At 39.2% G+C, this 21,383-nt stretch overlaps 1 protein-coding gene across 2 annotated transcripts; it reads right to left on the reverse strand.

Moving 5' to 3' along the window:
• Nucleotides 1–365: 365 nt before the first annotated feature.
• On the reverse strand, nt 366–2,609 carry LOC104095692 (zinc finger BED domain-containing protein DAYSLEEPER-like). 2 transcript variants are annotated; one of them, XM_033655971.2, is made up of 2 exons: nt 2,372–2,609; nt 366–569 (listed from the first exon to the last, which is right to left on the reverse strand). In XM_033655971.2, exons 1-2 carry the CDS (start codon nt 2,565–2,567, stop codon nt 481–483), a joined length of 285 nt encoding a protein of 94 aa, XP_033511862.1. In that variant the 5' UTR covers nt 2,568–2,609; the 3' UTR covers nt 366–480. The 2 variants fall into 2 exon arrangements, with proteins under 2 accessions (XP_033511862.1, XP_033511860.1); XM_033655969.2 differs by having other exon boundaries at nt 390–569; nt 645–2,609.
• Between the last annotated feature and the right edge of the window lie 18,774 nt (nt 2,610–21,383).

Raw genomic sequence — 21,383 nt, forward strand, 5'->3', positions numbered from 1 at the left:
GATCTTTTAGTACTATATTCTATTCATCTGGTTCTGATCCTGGTTAACTACTATCTTCTGATTATTATTATTATTATTAGATTGATGGTTGAGATTGACTTTTGATGGTTACTGTGTGCAGGATGGGGAACAAACGAGAAGTTGATCATATCAATTTTGGCTCATAGAAATGCTGCTCAACGCAAGTTGATTCAACAGACTTATGCTGAGACTTTTGGTGAAGTTTGTCTAAGCAAATAGGACACTGCTCGTAACAATCATCTTCTTTCACCACTACTAAATGCCTCAGCTGCTTCATCCACAATGGCCCATCGTATCAACAAACTACAGTAAGCCACAAAATCTGAACAGCAAGGTCTATACTCAACAAAATCTATCAAATTCAAATTACAAAACCACAAGAAATTGTATCAACAAACTACAGTAAGCCAACTTGAATCAAAAAGAAATTGTATCAACAAATGACATTCTCTTCCTCTTCTATCGACCAGTAAGCCAACTTGAATCCGGCTCTTCCTCTTCGTCAAGTAATATTGGACATGAAACTTTGTCGACCATTGAAGCCAAACCTAAAAAGAAACATATATAGTATTAAAAATTGAAAATCACTATTAACATTACAAGTCATTGAAAAAATCACTTACCATTTATTTCGTTCCATAACCAAGTGCGAGCACACATTAAAGCCTCCAAAGTAGTAGGATGAAGTCTACTACGATGCGGACTAATTAATCTCCCACTAATACTAAATGCAGATTCTGAAGTAACGGTAGAGGCAAGAATGGCTAAGAGGTCACGAGCCATTTTTTGTAAAGTAGGAAATTTTATTCTGTTTGTCTTCCACCAACTTAAAATGTCAAATGATGGTGTGTGGGGTAGCACATTTTCTTCTAAATAAGAATCCAATTCCGATCTTGTGTCCATGTTCGAGCTACTCGACGCGACAAACCTATCAAAACTAGACAGTCGGTCACCCTCAACATGACCAACAACTTCACTAGAACTAGATGCTTGGGATGACTCAGCTCCTCTACTCTTATATTCTTGAAAGAGATCAACACAATAGTTTTGAACTTCTTGAATTTTATTTGAAGCAGCTTCTCCACCATAAATATGTGTAAGATAGAACTCCACCAACCTCATCTTATATCTCAGATCAAAGATAGCAGCTACACCCATCAAAATATGCACTTCATCTTAATATTTCTTAAATTTCAACAACATTACTGATGCCATAGAGCTAATCAAAGGATTTAAACTTTTCCCCAAGGCTTCCAATTCTAGCTTAATATCACAAACTTTAGAAAAGTATTGAGTAGAAGTGGGATATTAAGTCCCTGAGAATTCTTCAGTGATATGGTAGAAAAGCTTTAATGTATCACAAACTTCTTTTGTTGCACTCCATTGCCCTTCGATTGGAAAACAACGATAACTAAGGTCATTTAGGCTCAACTTCATAAACACATCTTTGTATTCCAGGGCTGTTCTCAACATTAGATATGTTGAGTTCCAACGAGTAGGGCAATTATACTCTAACTTTTTGTTACAAGAAATATGTAGCAATCGTGCAGCTTCTTCAAACCTTTCGATTCTGCCTGAAGACCCTATCCAATATAAGACACTGTCACGCACATTATTAATACTATCTTGTATCATCTTTAGTCCTTCTTGCACAATCAAATTCAAGATATGTGCAGCACATCGCACATGTAACATTCGACCCATCAACAATAAATCCCTTTTACAAAGTTTCTCATCTAGAAAGGTTTTCATCATAGCATTGTTTGTGCTACAATTATCAACTGTAATTGTTGAAATTCTTCTTTCAAGATTCCACTCTAACAAGCAATTAAGCAGCACACTACACAAACTATCCTTATCATGTGGAGCAGGAACATAAACAAATCTAAGAATATGGCTTTGAAGTCTCCATGAATCATCAATAAAATGTGCTGTAATGGCCATGAACCCTTTTTTGGTGTAGTCCGAAGTCCACATATGAGTTGTTATTGCAATTTTACTTGTAAGTTTTTCCAATAACATAGAAGTTTTTGATTTCAAATTGTCGAAAATCTTCGGTATATCATTCTTGATTGTGTTCCTAGATACAACGGTTGGAGACTAGCAACAAACTTCCTAAATCCTACATGATCAACAATGGACAATGGATACTCGTGCAAAATGAAAGCATGAGCAGGTTCTCTGCGTGAAACATCTTGATCAAAATAGTGTTGTTGGCTACCATCACCCCCCGCACTACCCTCATTGTCTAAGTTACTTGGCTTTTTGCGACATCGACTACGGATATGATCTAACATGGACGATGTCCCACAATTTCTTGTTGATTTGATACGAGTATTACAATACTTACTAACACCAAAACGAACACGATTAATCATCACCGGTTTAAAATGCTTCCATGCGTCAGAAATAAGTTTTCTTTTCCCAGTTTCATCAATAACTTCAGTAGTAACTTCATCGACTTGCATAGGCAATTGACTCTCACTCTCTCTAGGAAAAGTACTAGAAGATGAACCAACCGGATTCTCTTCATTTTGAGACTCCATACTTTTCTACAAAAAATAAGCTAAATTAATATTATGAGACATTTCTAAATGCACATGGAAAATGAAAAATTCAGCACATTATAGCTTCATGTGTTCATGTTTAGACATAACACATTATTACTGCACCATACCTATAGGGGCATTAATCTTTATAATACAATAGCAAGGATAAAAGATGGCCACCTTTGCACAGTCAAGTTCAAGAGTACTTAACTGAACCTAATCAATTGAGCTCAAGCATTGACTTCTGTAACACAATTTCATGATAAGAGAAGAGAAAATCTCCCATTGCATATCCATTTCAGATGTTGATAACCAACAAAATCTTCAATATCACGACTAAAAGAAAACTCAAAACAGAACAGAAACAAAATAGATACAACTAATATACTAATTCTCTTTTTAATTTCCACATCAACAACCAAAAAACATAAATCTTTCCCCATGAGAAAACCAAAGCAATATTGATGCCCATAATGTGTTTGATAAAATTTCCCATAGGAAAACCTTCCTTGCTACAAAGATATAATTTTTTCTGCTGTTATGATTTATTATTGTTATGTCCGGCTTGCCTTTCAGGTATGTTAGGTGCCATCACGACTCGTTGGGTTTTGGGTCGTGACGGTACGTATACATATACGTATACATATGTGTGTATAGTACATACATATATATATATATACACACACACACACGTACACACGTGTTCATATAAAATATTTCAATGATTTTTCACGTAATATTGGCCATATATATATTTTTATATATACACACACATACACACATACACACGTGTTCATATAATATATTTCTATGTTTTTAACGTAATATTGGATATATATATATACAAACACACATACACACGTGTTCATATAATATGTTTCGATGATTTTTCACATAATATTGGGTTGAGATTATTGTAAATTTTAGTACACAATTTAACCATCTAACTTCAAATCCTGGATTTGTTGTTGCTAGTAATCAATGTAACTTGCAAGATCTAGACTAAAAAGAGGGGCAACTCCTCAGTTTGAAAGTCTTCTAGCTTTGTACCTCTATCGTTCTAGCTTCAAGCCAACCGGTAGTGTGGTCTGTCTTGATAATCACATACATCTTAACCTGTAATTTCTGGTGATGCAGAAGTACTGTTGTATTATACCAATAACCATGATAGTTGATAAGCATGAATAGTTCTTGTTCTTATTTTTCCTATGATTGTTGTGGTGATACTAATATTGTCTCCTCTTGTCGTTTTGTCTTTTTATTTTCTTGAGCCGAGGGTCTTTCGGAAATAGTCTCTCTATTTCTTTGCGTAGGGGTAAGGTCTGCGTACACACTACCCTCCCCACACCCCACTAGTGGGATTTTACTGGGTTGTTGTTGTTGTTGTTGTAACTGTTGAGTTCATAGTTCTTACCCTTGAAACTATAGGGATCTGTTCTGTTCCAACTTTAATATTTCAAGACTCCTAAACATCTAAGTAGCATTTCTAGTTATGGGAACTAGAAATAATATATTGCTTTGGGATGCGTGTTACAATATGTCCAATAAATTATCAGACCCCCATTTATATAGTAGAGGAGTCCTACTCTAGGTACATTTCCATAAAAGGTAAAAATTTCTAGATTTGCTAATTGCCGATTCCTTGGCGATATGCACCGAGATTCCTGCCGCAATATCCGGCCGGTCGCGGATATTTCGGTCTTCCATTTGTTATCTTCGAGCTCGCTCGACGCTAAGGTCGATATCGGACTCAACGTTCCTCGAAGGAAGGTCTTCTGACCTAAAGTTCTAGCTCGGTGAGACTCGAGGTCAACCTCTAATCTGTGATCGCCACGTTCTAAGCCAAATCTTCCAAGTTGTAATCGAGCTCGACTTCGACCGTATATAGTTAGTCCCCTCATTTTTAGGAGATTAGACGACGAGAAATGACATGAACTTCCGATCCCGATCTCGATTTTTTGCTACAGAAACGACAAAACAGTCAAAATGTCTCATTAGTCAAGTTTTAATGGCATTAAATGCCTGTCAGTTGCCGGTCGCCCACTCCCAGATATGAACAATCGCCGAGAAACTACAAATACCCCTCATTATCGCATTCAATCTTTACTTCAAAAACTTTTGCCCTCGTACCTTAGAAATTTCAATAATCCAAAACATCAATTTTCTGATTACTCTAAAATCACTTTATAAGAACTTTTGTTCTTTATCCCAAATTATCAAGCATATCCTTTTAACTTCCTCTTTTCCCTTAACTTTCCAAAAACAAATGCGAAGACCTCAAAGTCAGTTCTTCAAAATCAAACACCATTTGCCTCGCGACCAGCTGTAGAGGAAAATGTTTCCTCTGCTGCTACTGAGGAAACGACACTGGAGCCCTCCTTGAAGATGTTCGTTCCTGCGGGGTGCCCGACCGGTGCGGATTTCAAGGTCGAGAAAATCACTTCGGTACCGGGTCAGTGCGAGCCGGTATCGATATATATATGCTCGATCACCGACAGTCTCTTCTCCAAGGTCAAGGAGGATTGCAACTGGGTTGATAAGCACGTGGTGGTGCCTATGCCCGAGGAAGCGATTACTACCCACGTGGAGAGTTTTTTTAAGTGTTTACGCTTATCCCTTCTAGTTAGGCCTCTTGGACCCGCTCATAATAGTCTTTTGTAAGGTACGAGGTGACCCTCGGTCAAATTCATCCCTCTTTATGGAGGATAGTAATTCTCCTCCGATTCTTCGTAAGCAAAATTGAGTAGTGTCCCTTCACCATCGATCACCTCATACGTCTGTACAGTCCCTAACTATATAGAGAGGGATTAATAAAACTTGCCCGTCTGGCCAGTAACGCCCCATTTTCGAGCATATATGAGGATCGGGACCGAGGTTGGTTGGGCCGATTCATTCGAGTGAAGACCTCGGATATAATCCCGGCAGAGGATATGCCATTTCCCGAGAAATGGAGCATGAAACGTAAGTATAACCTTGCCTTTAAGATTTCGTTTGTTGCTTTTCCTTTTTCTCCCTTCTTATCGATGTTTCGTGGTGCAGCTGTTGCTCGGATGCCGGATACAATTCCTCGATTCAAGGAGTGGGTCTGGGGCATCATGTCACAGAAGCCCTATTCCGAGCGCGCGTGGCGCGAACTTTTGAAGGGCCGGTGGGAGGCCCGTTCCCACGGTGAGATTCCTCTGCTGAATGAATAACACTTAGTTTTCTTGCCGTGCTACTTCTCACTTTTTCTTCCTTTGCAGGTCTTCCCAAATATGTTGAAATGAGGCCTCCGTCCGGTGATGAAGACATCCTCCACGAACCATCTGCTCCGAGGTAGGATAAAGAGAAGAAAAGAAGAAGGGCCCCGAGAAGAAAAAACCAAAAAGGAGGCTGGTGCGCAAATCCAAGCAAAGTACCAATGCTTGGGAGGTCCCACCGGTCTCATTAAATCGACCGAGGGATGAGTCCGAAGACGGAGAAGAAGAAGCTTCCGAGCTGATGACCCACATATGAAGCAGTTTCGTACTGCCTCAAAGCAAGGTGGTCGAAGAAAGGGCAGTGGCCGAAGCCTCCGAACCAGGGAGGGACGAGGCCATTTTGTTCCCAGCTGGGGAGGTCGACAAGGAGACCATGGCCGGTACTCCTTGAGAAGAGGAAAGTTCCCCGAAGGATGCACTTGGGGTGATATATCTCTCTGGGTCGCCTCTATTTACCTACTCCATGATCAACGAGGCCTACTCAAACAAGGGGCCAAAAGGGGTGGCAGATTCTTTCAATAACTTCTTCGATGGCTTAGATTCTACCACCTCGGAGGATGTCACCGGACTGGGTGACTTATTGGTACCAAAGAAGGTACCGTCTTCAGGAGCCAGTGGATCTTCTTCAAGTCCGAGACTAGTGGACTGGTTCCCAGCTCCAAGTGTAGATCCTGATATGAGGCGGTCAATCATTATGTCTATCCCGGAGTATGCCCGGGTTCTCTTCGACCAGTGGGGGTTGCCAGCTATCTTCGGTGCTTGGTGATCGAAGAGGACCAGGCCAAGATGGACAAGGTGTAAGCGCCCTGCCTGTTCAACGAAGCTCAACATGCGTTAAATCGGGTAACTTCGATTGCCTCTTTATTATGTGCTTAGATTTAAGTCACAAACAATCGTAACATCTCTCTTCGTGTTTGCAAGCCTCAGTGTTTCATCACAAAACTTTTCTCTGATATCGGGAAGCGTTAAACCAACACAAGGCCAAGACTCAGGAGCTTACTGAGAAGAGGGACGCTTACAAGCTTCTTAGTGAGAAACTCCAGGATGGGCTAGAAGCTGCTCGAAAGGAGCATGCTGACCTGGTCAAGCAAGTAAGATGAGTATTTGAAGTTAGTGACGATTATTCAGACACAGTGGCTAGCGACCCGAACCCTCAGGTTCAAAACAAACTTGACCAGATCGAGCAGCTCCAAGAGGCGGTGGATATGGTGAAAGCTGAGGCCGAAGAATGGAAGAGAGCATGGACTTCTTGGCCTCGAAAAAGAAGACTGCCCGGGCACAACTGGCTTCGACTAAGGTCCAACTCCATGCTACAAAGGAAAAAGCCTTGGTAAATGCCAAAAAGATCGAGGAGATCCAGTCTCAGTTGAGCTCGGCGGTTTCTGGCCAAGGAACTTGAGGCGGCCAAGTCGGAGATTGCTGTGGTCAAGGTCGAGGATGATGAGAGGGTAGTCCAGTATAAGGCCGATGCCGAAGCGACTCAGGACCAAGTGGAAAATATGGTGGAGTATATGAAGTGGCAATCATGAAGGGAGTCCCTCGAGGGAGTTCAAGCTCGGGGTTTTGACCTGTTGGCTGAAATCGAGAATGCCAAGATATCCGAAGCCAAGACTAGGAAACTGGCTTATCCCGAGGTGGATAATTTCGAGGGTTCTGAAGATACGGATGAGCCCGAAGGTGGCGAAGACCTCGAAGGTGATGACACGGCCCCCGAAGGTGGCGGTTTTGAAGCCATTTTGGCCGTTGTAGAATTTTGTATCGGGGCCATTCAGCCCTTGTAAAAAGAATTTTGGATAAATATATAAGGCTTTCTTTTTCTTTCACAACTTTCGAAATTTTTCCTTTGCTTTATTATTTGTATTCACAAAGATCGAAATGCCTTAGCATGAAATAATTAGGATATGTTCGAAAGTTCAAATAAACCTTGCCTTTATATTTTTCTATTTTAAGGCATCTTGGGGGTTTGGTGTTACCGTAAACTCTCTCTCAAAGTGAGTAATTTAGATTATAGTTTATCGAGGGTAGCCTTTATAACCGGTTATGAAATATTTTCTTTTTTTAGGCCTTGTTTTTGTTATGAGTCTCGAACGTCTCTAAGCCATGTTAATATGGTTGTAGCCTTTTAGTTCGGGTGTCGCCCAGTGGGCTTGCTTTCACGAGTTATCCGGGCTTGCCTAAGGTAACTGTCCCCGGGTAGGGGTTACCTTAGCGTTTAAAATTCGGGCTTAGCCTAATAGGACTTATGCCCCCGAGCTCTGATAATTCAAACCGTCCAAGTTTGGTTTCGGATAGCAGTCCCCAAGTGTGAGTGATCGAATGAACTCGGACTAAGGTGGCCCTTGGGATCGATACCTTTAGGAGATCGGAAGTAGGGAATTTCTTAAGAAATGCAAAAAACATAAAAAGACAATGATACTTACCCGCAAGGAAGAGACTACTTTTCATTCTTGTGTGTCATAATTACATATGTGTACAAGCATTGTGTCGGGGCTCGAGCAATCTATGTGGGCATGGTTCATTTGATTGTTTGGCCCTTATAATAAATCCTATCGATCGATACCCTTCCGTTACGAAGTTGTTTTCCTTGCTAAAGTCGATATCCAATGGTAATATCCCCCAATATTCGAGGTTGATTGTAGAGAAGCCTCAGATACTGTTAATGTGATCTTCGACACCGATTGTTGACCGGTCTTCGATTCTAACTTAGCACAATCCACTGTTACCTCGTTAAAAACCTTGCCGAAAAATCCATTTGGGAAAAAACTGGTTCAAGGGAAAAAGAGTGCAACGCGTGCTTTCAGACCTAAAAACTTTGTACTGCTCCTTGCCGGTTACCGGCAAGCGTTAGTTCAAAATATAAGTAAAAGAAAATGAATGGGACCGTAGCTTAGCAGTAATATCGTTTTAGGTGAGTTACATTCCAATTGCTCGGTAGTTGTTCACCGTTCATCATTCCGAGCTTGTAGGATCCTTTTCTGGTGATTTCGATGATATGATACGGCTCCTCCCAGTTGGGCCCCAACTTTCCCTCGTTCGGGTATCGGGTGTTCAACATGGCCTTCCTTAGTACTAAGTCCCCGACATTGAAGTATCAAAGCTTGGCCCTTCTGTTGTAATATCTCTCGATCCGTTGCTTCTAGGCAGCCAACCGAACAAGGGCAGTTTCGCGCCTTTCATCCAATAGCTCCAGGCTCGTATTCATGGCCTCGTCATTTGATTTCTTTGTTGCATATCTAAATCTGATACTTGGTTCTCCGACTTTGACCGGCATTAGAGATTTGACGCTGTAAACCAATGAGAACAGAGTGGCCTCGGTACTGGACTTCGAGGTCGTACGATATGCCCAAAGGACTTAGGGTAGGATTTCCTTCAATTTTCCTTTGGCGTCGGTCAACCTCTTTTTAAGGTTCTGGAGTATGGTTTTGTTGGTCGATTCGGATTTTTCGTTCCCGCTAGGGTGGTAAGGCATTTATAGGACCCTTTTGATCTTGCGGTCTTCGAGAAATTTGGTTACTTTGCTACCGATGGACTGCTTTCCGTTGTGGCACACAATCTCGACATATGATGTGGTCCCAAATGAAATCGATGACCTCCTTTTCCCTGACTTTCTCGTACGCCTGGTGGCGATAGATTACTTCACAAATGGGGTTGAACTCGCTTCCTATTAAGCTATGACTAAGAAGGTTGTCGCAGATTTTGTCCAGGATCATATTGTTTGCTAATTCGGGGTGCCTGAATCAATCATCACCGACAATTCTACCAATCTCAATAGTGATCTGATAAGAGCCATATGTGAAACATTCAAAATCAAGTGCCGAAACTCTACAACATATGGGCTACAAATGAATGGAGTCGTACAAGCCGCCAACAAGAATATCAAGAAGATATTAAGGAAGATGGAGGACAACAACTAGTAGTGGCACGAGAAGCTACCATTTATTCTGCTTGGATACTGCATGTAAGGCCCAGTAAAAATTTTCTAATGATTTAAGATTTTAAAGTGCGCCAACGGTATTTGGGAATAACGTATTTGAGTATTAAAGGAGACTTATGGGATAGAGACACATCATATTGAATTGTTAATATATGTTTAAGGTCTATTGGAACATACTAGGGAGTTTTGTCAATGGCAAGAACTTGTGTGGAACAAGTTGGATACATTAAGTGGAAAAGATGTTTCAATTGGCACAAGACCCAACTTCAAATGAATATAACTCCCTCAATAAAATGACTTAGGTGGTGATCTACCTATCGAATTAAAGCCCTTTGAGTCTAATTTCCAATGAATCAAACCACTCGTCATTTGGATATGTATAGAGAACGTTATGGCCATTTTACGGGACCGATATCATATGCGCGACCGCACATATTTGAGAGTTTCTGCCTCAAGTGCACGGCCAGATGCGCGGCCGTGCATGTAGAAGCCCATTAAATAACCCCAAGGACGGGTAGAGATAGGGGCTAAGTCATTTCTTCAAGACTAGGGCTTTCTCTCCACCACACATCCGGCCAAGGCTTCAAATACACATATAAGGTGAGTTTTTAAGTGTGTTTTTATGATGATTTCAGTTCTCAATCACTAGTTACAACAAGGTTTTTTATTGGATTCCATATGATTTCTTCAAAATCTCAAGAACACCCCAAAAGTTGACTTTCAAGATTTGGTCTACAAGAGGTAATCTTTCACACTTAAACCTACATGCATGGATTGTTAGTGAATAAAAGAGCAAGTAATAAGTACTAGCACTTATGAGATGGTGATTGGAAGCCATAAATACTTAAACTAGATTATTGGGTATAGTAGAGATTTTGTAATGAGTTAATTAGTAAGATTTGGTAGATGTGAGTTCATTGATGATTATAATGGTGCTAAGAAGGTAGTTAGTGGACAAAGGATGTTGTAGTTTCTCTTGTTGGTGGTAAGGAGGTATTATTGGAGGAAGAAACACCATTACTAGAGGTAGTTCAATTCTATGTACTCTAGGTGTTTGATAAAATGCCAAAATGACCAAAAACCTGGAAATATTTACTAATATTGGTCCAATTGAATTATGTTGATGTAGATTGAAGTTGTAAGAGTAGTTGGTGGTTTTAATATCGCTAAAGAGCTCCATCAAGGTATGTTGCCTAAACTTTCTCTCTTAGAATCGAATTCCATAATGTTCAGGTGAGTTTTAAAGTATGGGTTGCGTATTAAAATGTTGTGGCTTTGAATCGTATTTCAAATGAAAGCTAGTATGCCAAATCGTGTGAGAAAATCTCAATATTGTTAAGACTCTTAATTGCTTATATGTGTACCTAAAAATATTGAATGGAAATGCCTTACTATTGATAACCTATAAAGGTGGTCGGAAATGAAATAATTGAATTGGGGATATAGAGTGTGGCCAACGTGCCAAGAATTTAAGTTATGACTGTGGCTAGTAGTGTAAATGATTTGAGAGAATGCGATAAAGAATATGAAATAAGCCTCGACTCAACTTTGTTAAAAGTGATCTGGAAAATAGAATTTGCCTAAGAGCTTTTGTACTCAATTCATGCCCATTAGTGGCTGCTTTAACTAATGCTTTGCTTTATAAATATATCCAGTGTGATTCGAGTTCTATATACTCATGTGTTGAAATTGTACATTGTCATTTCTGGGGAAGAGTAAACAGTGTATCGATTGTTTATGCTTTTTCATGTGTGTTTCTATTGTTGGTTGGTATGCCTCATTCTTTGGGAAGAAACCATTTGTGTTTGAAATTCCCATTTCAAATGGATTTAAAGTATATGATTATGAAATTTTCTATATGTTGATATTTGATGGTGATCTTTGAAATTGAAAGGGGTGAAAATGTGGAATATGAAATACGACCATCATGCCAGGAATAAAGAATCTTGTGAATGGCCAAATATGCCAAGAAAATATTGTCGTTGTGAATGACTGGAAATACAAATGAGAATTTATACAATGTGAAAGATGTTAAAGTGAGTACAATTGTATTTATGTTATCTCTGTGGGCAAATTAAAAAAAATATTTTTGGGAGCATCCTTAGCAAAACCGAGGAAGGGTGGGTCATAAGGCCCACATCTCAAACTACACATGCCGGTGTAGAGGTGGATTGGGATTATTCCACTTATTTGGGATAAAATTGTATCCTTTGGGAAATTGTGATATTATTCCCCTTAATTGGGATGAAACTTGAACCTTTGTGGATTGAAAAAGTCAACCCATACGGCATATGTGGGAAGGCGGCCTACCTGATCGGGTGGGGATCAGACGCCATATTGCGCATATGGTGGTACTACTCTTGGTAACAACTTTCTTTCGCATCACATGTCAAACCACATTGTTCGTGTGGAGATGGCCTAGCCGATCGGGCGTGATCGGACTCCGTGCTAACAAAGACGGTGGTATATCAGTGCTAGTGATCTCCCAATCAAAAATTGTAAATGAAGTTCGTATTTTGAAAATTATTATATTTTTAACTCGACATTTGGATATTGTGGATGGTGACTTGGTTTTCTATGTGATGCCTCTTCTTATATGGGTATTCTATTTTGGAAGATTTTTAGTTACATGTACTAGTCCTATTCGACGGTACTAACGTCCCTTTTGCCTGGGGCGCTGCATCTTTAATGGATGCAGGTGATTCTACAGCAGACGGCATTGATCAGTGATCGCAGTACACTCTTTCAGCTGATTTGGTGAGCCCCACTTCATTTCGGGGTCATGTATCTTTTGTTTCTCATGTACTGTGTTTTGAGGTACAGCCGGGGCCTTGTTGCCGGCGTCTCCATATTACTCTTTTGTTGTACTTAGAGGATCCATAGACAGGTTGTGGGTTGTGGTTGATGTTGGGGAATTGAACTAGAAATATTGGTATTTGAAAATGGGAATGAATAGGAAGTTGTTAATAAAATATTTTCAGTGTTTGATTAATAGAGTACATCTCCTCTTTATTCATGGATGAGTTTGGGTAGAAGGAAATCTAACAGGCTTGCTCGTCCGGGTTCTCTCGGTTGAGCGTCGGTCGCGCTCCTCGAGTTTGGGGCGTGAAAAACTTGATATCAAAGCCTAAGGTTTTAAAGTGTCCTAAGATGTCTCGGAGCCGTGTCTAGTAGAGTCCTTCTTATCGGTGTGTTGTCGACCACATCTATAATGAGGAGGCTACTCGGACATTTAGGAATTTCTCACTTCTTTGATACTCTTGATCGTGCGATAAAACTCAAGATAGGAAGCTAATTTCCTCGTCATGTCTCATTTTTCATATGAGTAACCCATAGGTTCGAGGCAGTGAGAAGGAAATGAAAGAACCAGTTGCTAGGGAAAATGTCCATGTTCCTATTAATGTCACCACACTACTAGATCATGTGGTGAGAGAATGTAAAAAACGAAAGAGGGTTGTTTGTACCAATAAGCCGGAATGTTTGATATGAAATAATAGTCACTCGAGTTTATGTTAGATGATTCTTATTACATTTTATGGTTGTGTAAAAAGGTGATACAAGAAGAACAAATTCCATTAGGTTGGATACACCCATCCAGGTCTGCCCGATATGCGGGCGAAAACATGTTTGCGTCATGTTGTGAGTATGCTGAGAAGCGTGTTAGGGATGGTAGATTTGGGCAATTCCAAAAGTCCATACAACGAGCTGTTGCTGCGATTGTTACTCCCGCCATAAAGGTTTGGAGGAAGACTAAGGGGAATGCTTATAATGTATGCAAAAGGGTAAAAGTCTGGTTAGTGGGGTGAGTCAATTTAACGAGCCTCATCCATGTTGTGTGAAGTATAGGCGATGTCATTCAGGGGTATGTCACTATGGTACCAATGTATGTTATGAATTTGGAGTGGAGGGGCATCAATTAAGGTACTACCCTGTCAGTCTAAAATCTCCAAGTAAGTCACTCCTTGCTATACCGTTATGAACACCGCATTATTTTTTCTTGTTGTATATGTGCATCCATATTGGAAGGCCCTACATAAATATGGTCTTAACCAAAATGTTGAATCACAAAATGTTGCATGCACCTACTCTTTATAAACGAAATGCATTATTCATGAAGCCACTCTATCACAAATTCTCTTATTTACAACCTCTTGAGGAATTGAGTTCTATAATGATTTCCTTGAATTGAGTTATAACTCTAGTATTAATACTTCCCACTTGCTTTCCTAAATTCTCAACAAGAGACTATATCTGATGAATTTCTTACAGAACCTTTTGATTCAGATGGATAACATATGCTCACTTGTGCCTATGCATGCACCATCATAAATTTTACCTATGTGGTATCATATCCAATGTAAAGTAGTCTAGTGTTGAGAACCTTCTTGAGCCACTCTTTTTCTATCCGGTGTATGTGGCTCCTATGATTGGAACAGTCACTTTACTCATTTATGAATAGTATCATGAATCTTTTTCACTGTCTAATAACATGAGAGCATATCTCAGCACTTATCATATGTGTACCTGTCAATTGAAAGGGGTCACTTGTCCGCATAAAGTTTATGGAAATTTGAGATTTTCACAAATTCGTCATAGGAAGATCTTATGGTTCGCCCATCTCAGTATGACTTTCATGTCTACCTACATTATTCCTTAGCGAGTAACTCACATTGTTCCTAGCATTGTAGTTGCCCATGAAGTGGCCTAGTATTGCATCTTGAGAGTTGTTATGGCAAAAATATGTCTAGCTCACAGCAAAGTATTCATTCTCTCTAACCAATATATGATTCCATCCCAACATTAAGATGTCCTAGCTACATGATTTTTACTTATGTGAGGTTGAAAGTTAAGCAAGCTTATGATGAGCATATTGAATTAAAAGACAAATTTGTCGTATCTCCAGTCCTCTCATATAGGACCAACTATTGGCAAAGGTTAAGTAGTGAGAATGATAATAATCTCACAAGTGTTCAACTTCTTTTTCATCCTCATTGGGTTTGTGGCATAGATTCCCTGTGTCAAATACTATTAAGAGCATAATGCAACTTCGTGTATCTTGAAACCCATATTACATTCAAAGTGTTAGAATATTCTCATTTCGAGTTAAACAGATTTTTCCTATTTCAAAGAGGAAACTAGTGTCACATATTTGGCTATATCACTTTGAGGCCTACTATTGCCGAACAAGGCACATATGAAATCAAATAATTGTTGTTGTCCTTTTAATGACTCATTTCTTTTAAATCTCATAATCATGAACATGGTCCCCACATTATCAATGCATACTAGGCAACTCTATGCCTCATTGTCAAATCAATGATGTCATCATAATGATTAACCATGTCAGCACTATTGGTAGTAATCTTCATGTCTCTTAGGATATAACCTCCTAAAATGCCCTGCTCAGTACATTGATGGATTCTTGAAAAATTCCAGCCCAATCTCGATCCTCCTTGTTCCTATTTATAGTAACCTATAGGGTTGAAGTTTCAAGCATGTCAAAGAAGAAGCATCATTCCTTGATCAAATATATTGGATAGGAAATTTTATAGTAATATTAAAGCTAGCACATCTTAGAGTAATTGTTGGAGGTCGCCAAAGGGTTTAGTTTGGGTGTTCGACGTAGTGATTTAGAGTTGAAGGAAGTGAACAGGTTATTCTCAAGATTTTCTCTATGAATATATTGGGTGAATTTTAAGGAAGGTAAAGTATGTGTAGTCACATTAGGCCTTATGGAATATTGAAGGAAATAGGCTGAACGATGAGTATGATATTTTTCCATCGTTGTCCTCCATGCACCGGATGTATCACGAATATAGGTTCCAGAAGGTTGTTGGAAATCCTTTGCCTATCATTTTGGTGGAAACTATTGAAGGTGAAGTTAATGGGTAATTGGCTTATAAGAGGTACCTAGTTGTCATCCCTGTTAGATAAGTCTGGAAATTGAGATCTGCTTCCGTCAAAGTAAAGGAAGTGTTCTCACTTGCTTGTATAACCAAATGGTTGTGATTCAAAAGGGTACTTGTTATATATTATGATTCAAATGTGTGCAACTCATGTATAGATACAACTTCTGTTAATGTAATGCCCTTAATGTTGAGATCAATGTTGTTGAAATATACTGTGATGCTTTTTTGAGTTATGGATATGTTGTTAGGATGGTTTGGTGATTCTCTGGCAGGTGGTTAGGCCCAATTACAGGAGAGACTCTACCGAAAGTTTTGAAAAGTTTTGGAGTTAGTCAAATTTGGGGGCTTGAAATGTTTGAAAGAAGAGTCGAGTTATGTTAAGTGTTTGGGGACAGACTATACTCCTCATTCGAGGACGAATGGTCCTAAGTGGGGGAGAATGTAAGGCCCCGTAAAAATTTCCTAATGATTTATGTTTTTAAAGTGCGCCAACGGTATTTGGGAATAACATATTTGAGTATTAACAGAGACTTATGGGATTGAGCCACATCATGTTGAATTGATAGTGTATGTTTAAGGTGTATTGGAACATACTAGGGAGTTTTGTCAATGGCAAGAACTTGTGTGGAACAAATTGGATACCTTAAGTGGAAAAGATGTTTCAATATAATGTCTTAGGTGGTGATCTACATATCCAATTGAAGCCCTTTGAGTCTAGTTTCTAACGCATCAAACCACTCATCATTTGGATATGTATTGAGAATGTTATGGCCATTTTACTCGACCTATGTCATATGCGCGCCCGGATGCGTGGCCGCAGATATTTGAGAGTTTCTACCTCAAGTGCGCGGCCAGATGCGCGGCCACTTGCCCAGGTGCGCGGCCGCGCACGTAGAAGCCCATTAAATAACCCCAAGGATGGGTAAAGAGAGGGGCTAAGTCATTTCTTCAAGACTAGGGCTTTCTCTCCACCAACCATCCGGCCAAGGCTTCAAATACACATCTAAGGTGAGTTTTTAAGTGTGTTTTTATGATGATTTCACTTCTCAATCACTAGTTACAACAAGGTTTTCTATTGGATTCCATAGGATTTCTTCAAAATCTCAAGAACACCCCAAAAGTTGATTTTCAAGATTTGGTCTACAAGAGGTAATCTTTCACCTAAAAACCTACATGCATGGATTGTTAGTGAATAAATGAGCAAGGAATAAGTACTAGCACTTATGAGATGGTGATTTGAAGCCATAAATACTTAAACTAGATTATTGAGTGTGGTAGAGATTTGTAATGAGTTAATTAGTAAGATTTGGTAGATGCGAGTTCATTGATGATTATAATGGTGCTAAGAAGGTAGTTAGTGGACAAATGATGTTGTAGTATCTCTTGTTGATGGTAAGGAGGTATTGTCGGAGGAAGAAACACCATTACTAGAGGTAGTTGAATGCTATGCACTCTAGGTGTTTGATAAAATGACAAAATGACCAAAAACCTGGAAATATTTACTAATATTGGTCCAATTGAATTATGTTGATGTAGATTGAAGTTGTAAGAGTAGTTGGTGGTTTTAATATCGCTAAATAGCTGCATCAAGGTATGTTTACTAAACTTTCTCTCTTAGAATCGAATTCCATAATGTTCCTATGAGTTTCAAAGTATGGTTTGCGTATTAAAATGTTGTGGCTTTGAATCGTATTTCAAATGAAAGCTAGTATGCCAAATCGTGTGAGGAAATCTCAATATTCTTAAGACTCTTAATTGCTCATATGTATACCTAAACGCCTTGATTGGAAATGCCTTACTATTGAATTGGGGATATAGAGTGTGGCCAACGTGCCAAGAATTTAAGTTATGACTGTGGCTAGTAGTGCAAATGATTTGAGAGAATGCGATAAAGAATATGAAATGAGCCTCGACTCAACTGTGTTAAAAGTGATTTGGAAAATAGAATTTGCCTAAGAGATTTTGTACTCAATTCATGCCCATTAGTAGCTTCTTTAACTAATGCTTTTCCTTATAAATATATCCAGTGTGATTCGAGTTCTATATACTCATGTGTTGAAATTGTTCATTGTCATTTCTGGGGAAGAGTATTGCAAGAGTAAACGGTGTATTGATTGTTTATAATTTTTCATGTGTGTTTATATTGTTGGTTGGTATGCCTCATTCTTTTGGAATAAACCATTTGTGTTTGAAGTTTTCATTTCAAATGGATTTGAAGTATATACAACAACAACAACAACAACGCAGTATAATCCCACTAGTGGGGTCTGGGGAGGGTAGTGTGTACGCAGACCTTACCCCTACTCTGGGGTAGAGAGGCTGTTTCCGATAAACCCTCGGCTCCCTCCCTCCAAGAACTCTCCACCTTGCTCTTGGGGTGACTCGAACTCACAACCTCTTGGTTGGAAGTGGAGGGTGCTCACCACTAGAGCAACCCACTCTTATCACGGATTTGAAGTATATGATTCTGAAATTTTCTATATGTGATATTTGAAATCGAAAGGGGTGAAAGTGCGGAATATGAAATACGACTATCGTGCCAGGAATAAAGAATCTTGTGAATGGCCAAATGAACCAAGGAAATATTGTCGTTGTGAATGACCGGAAATACTAATGAGAATTTATACAATGTGAAAGATGTTGAGGTGAGTACAATTTTATTTATGTTACCTTTGTGTGCAAATAAAAAAAATATTTTTGGGAGCATCATTAGCAAAACCGAGGAAGGGTGGGTCATAAGGCCCACACCTGAAACTACACGTGTCTGTGTAGGGGTGGATTGGGATTATTCCCCTTATTTGGGATGAAATTGGATCCTTTGGGAAATTGTGATATTATCCCCCTTAATTGGGATGAAGCTGGAACCTTTGTGGATTGGAAAAGTCAACCCACACAGCATATGTGGGAAGGTGGCCTAGCTGATCGGGTGGAGATCAGATGCCATATTTCGCATATGGTGGTACTATTCTTGGTAAAAACATTTTTTAGCATCACATGTCAAACCACATTGTTCGTGGGGAGATGGCCTAGCCGATCGGGCATGTGTCGCACCCATTGTTTCTCGCGAAATCGGGTTTCGATACGTGACAACTCTTTTAAATGAAGGCGTTAAGAGATAGAATCGCCACCTAACGGGTTTGAGGTGCGTTAGGGCACCTATTTGCCAATAACTCTGGTTTAACCAGTTTGCTTCACCAAAGATTGGGTAAGGGCTCAAATTACTTCGAGGAGAAGGTGTTAGGAATTCCTCGAGGTCCACAACTGTGGGTCTCGGCCGAACTCGCATTATATGAATTAGTCAAAATCAATAAATAAGAAGTTTGGGCAATTTTTATCAAAAGTCTACAAATAGACACAAATAATTAACTGTAAGACAAGATGGGGGGTCCTAAGTTTTTTAGTCTAAAGGATCACCCCGTGCAACATAAATAATACTTCGTAACTCCCTCGAGGTGCGGTGTTACTCGTATTATTCAGCGGGCACAGACTATGATCTCCTGCTACCCGATTACTATCTTTAAGGTTTTACCTAAAGCACGCTAGTTGATTCTAAACCGTGCCTTATGCGTGCACTACCCGTCCCACGCCTATGGTCGAGAAGGCGTTTGGACCTCTCTTTTGGAAGGTTCTAGACTTAACTTAGGTTGCTCAAAATTATAAAACTTGGCGATATACAAAACAAGTTGGACTTCATGTGAAGGCAATTAAGGGCTCAAGTTAGCCTCCACACTTAGACAACAAATGCACGCAAACAAATTAGGCATTTGGCAATTTCAAAATTGAGACAAGTTAAAGCCATTAAGCCCTATAGACATGGTTTCTATGTGACCTTGGGATTCAAACGTGCAGGCAGTTTCAGAGCAAGATGCCATTTTAGAATGACTTCTAAGTGACTACGCAGTTGCCTACTGACTATAGGTTATAAGAGGTTAAACGTATAGGCATGATATCTAGGTGATTTATGCAGTAATTAGCAATGATAATTGTAGGAGAATATTCAAAACTGCTTAGTTGGATCCTATAGGCATGCTTTCTAATAGTGACAATGACATAGTGTTGAAAGTTCAACATTAGTACTTAAAGGAAACGAGCAAGAAAATCAATAATTAAGACTGATTTTAGATCCTACAGGCATGATTTCTATAGTCACAATTAAGGCTGATTTTAGATCCTATAGACATGATTTCTATAATCAATAATTAAGACTGATTTTAGATCCTATAGGCATGATTTTTATAATCAATAATTAAGACCTATAGGTAGGATTTTTAAATTGCAGATTAGGTAGCATGTAAATTAAATGAATCCTATAGAGCCTAATGAGTATGCTGTAATGCACATTGAGACATTGGTCATTTAATTTCCTATAGGCACGGTTTCTAGCATATGGAGGTAAAATATGTCAAACAAATTAAATACCTATAGGCAGGCTATCTAATTCACACAGTAGCAGAACATATTTGAGCAAAGTAAACACCTATAGGCAGGTCATCTAACACACAGAATAGCAAAACATATTTGAGCAAAGTAAAACACCTATAGGCAGGATTTCTACCCATTTCAATGTAAGTATTAAGATAACCCCCTTTTCCCAATTTTACTAACACCGCAATTGTTATTACAACATTATTACAGGCCCAATAAGTGAAATAAATTAAAAAAATTATAGAATAGCTATAGTGGGCCTACAGAAGGACCAAAATATGCCCAGCCTGGCCAGGCCTTCGTTCTCATGTCCATACAGTTTCTCAACAACCCAGAACCAATCTCCATTTTACACAGAACAGAACACATCCAGCAACCATAGTTTGAACAAAAGTTCCAGAAGTATAACCATTTACACAAATCAACTAATTTAATCTAGTGGGTGAGAAGAGGGGCAGAGTTTGAGCAATTACGGAAAAGTGGCAGAGAAACCTAGATCCTAGTGTGTCAGAGTTCCCAAGGGCTTCAAGAACGCAGGGTAGTGCTCACACTAGGGAGGTTGACAGAGGAAACTTAGGGAAGGGCTTTGGCTTTCATCCAGCCCCAGAGTTAAACAAGAAACAACCCATAAAAAATAGTAGTAGGGTAATAGGTTTTGAAAGCATTTGCTAGCTTGTAAGATAATCACATAATGAATTCCAAAGAAAAATAAATTAACACACTAGACAGGGTGGCTTATGACAAGGAACAAGGAGCCTGGGATGACAAGATAACATGCACTGGTATTAGGCTATTGCAACTGAATTAAGACTAAAGGGGTCAGATCATGCTAACCTAGGTTTAAACAGTATTACACAAACACAATCATGTATCATGAAGGGTACTAAATCAAAGGAGATTAGTTTCAAAAGATCACAAGTCATTAAGGGTATAGGTTGGACATAATAGAAATTCATAGGGTGATAACCATAGTCATAGGAGCATACAACATTCAGATTAAAGGTATATATGAAACAAGTTAAGGCATACTAATAATACAAATTAGTCGTTAGAAGTTCAAAATTAGGCAAGGAACATGGATCAAACCATATAATCAAACATATCATTCCAGTCATCATGATTTAAACTAAGCATGCTTCATTGTGTCTAAATTAATTAGGCTAAGTGCAGAACATCATTAAGCTAGTAAGCAGCATTAGGCAGAAAAGAGTCAAAGAGATGCATTGGATTATGAAGTTTCAGAGAACATGCTTAACATAATAGAGTAAATATTGCAAAGGTTTAGAAACTAACCAGTGATTATTCG

The sequence above is a fragment of the Nicotiana tomentosiformis genome, chromosome 9 (assembly GCF_000390325.3).
Source record: "Nicotiana tomentosiformis chromosome 9, ASM39032v3, whole genome shotgun sequence".
Taxonomy (NCBI): domain Eukaryota; kingdom Viridiplantae; phylum Streptophyta; class Magnoliopsida; order Solanales; family Solanaceae; genus Nicotiana; species Nicotiana tomentosiformis.

Excerpts from the sequence above, each read along its gene's own strand:
- LOC104095692 (XM_033655969.2), bottom strand. The coding sequence starts at position 1,179 with ATGGGTGTAGCTGCTATCTTTGATCTGAGATATAAGATGAGGTTGGTG. Across the intron at positions 570-644 it reads GTTATGGAACGAAATAAATG|GTTTGGCTTCAATGGTCGAC; the intron begins GTAAGTGATTTT and ends GTTTCTTTTTAG.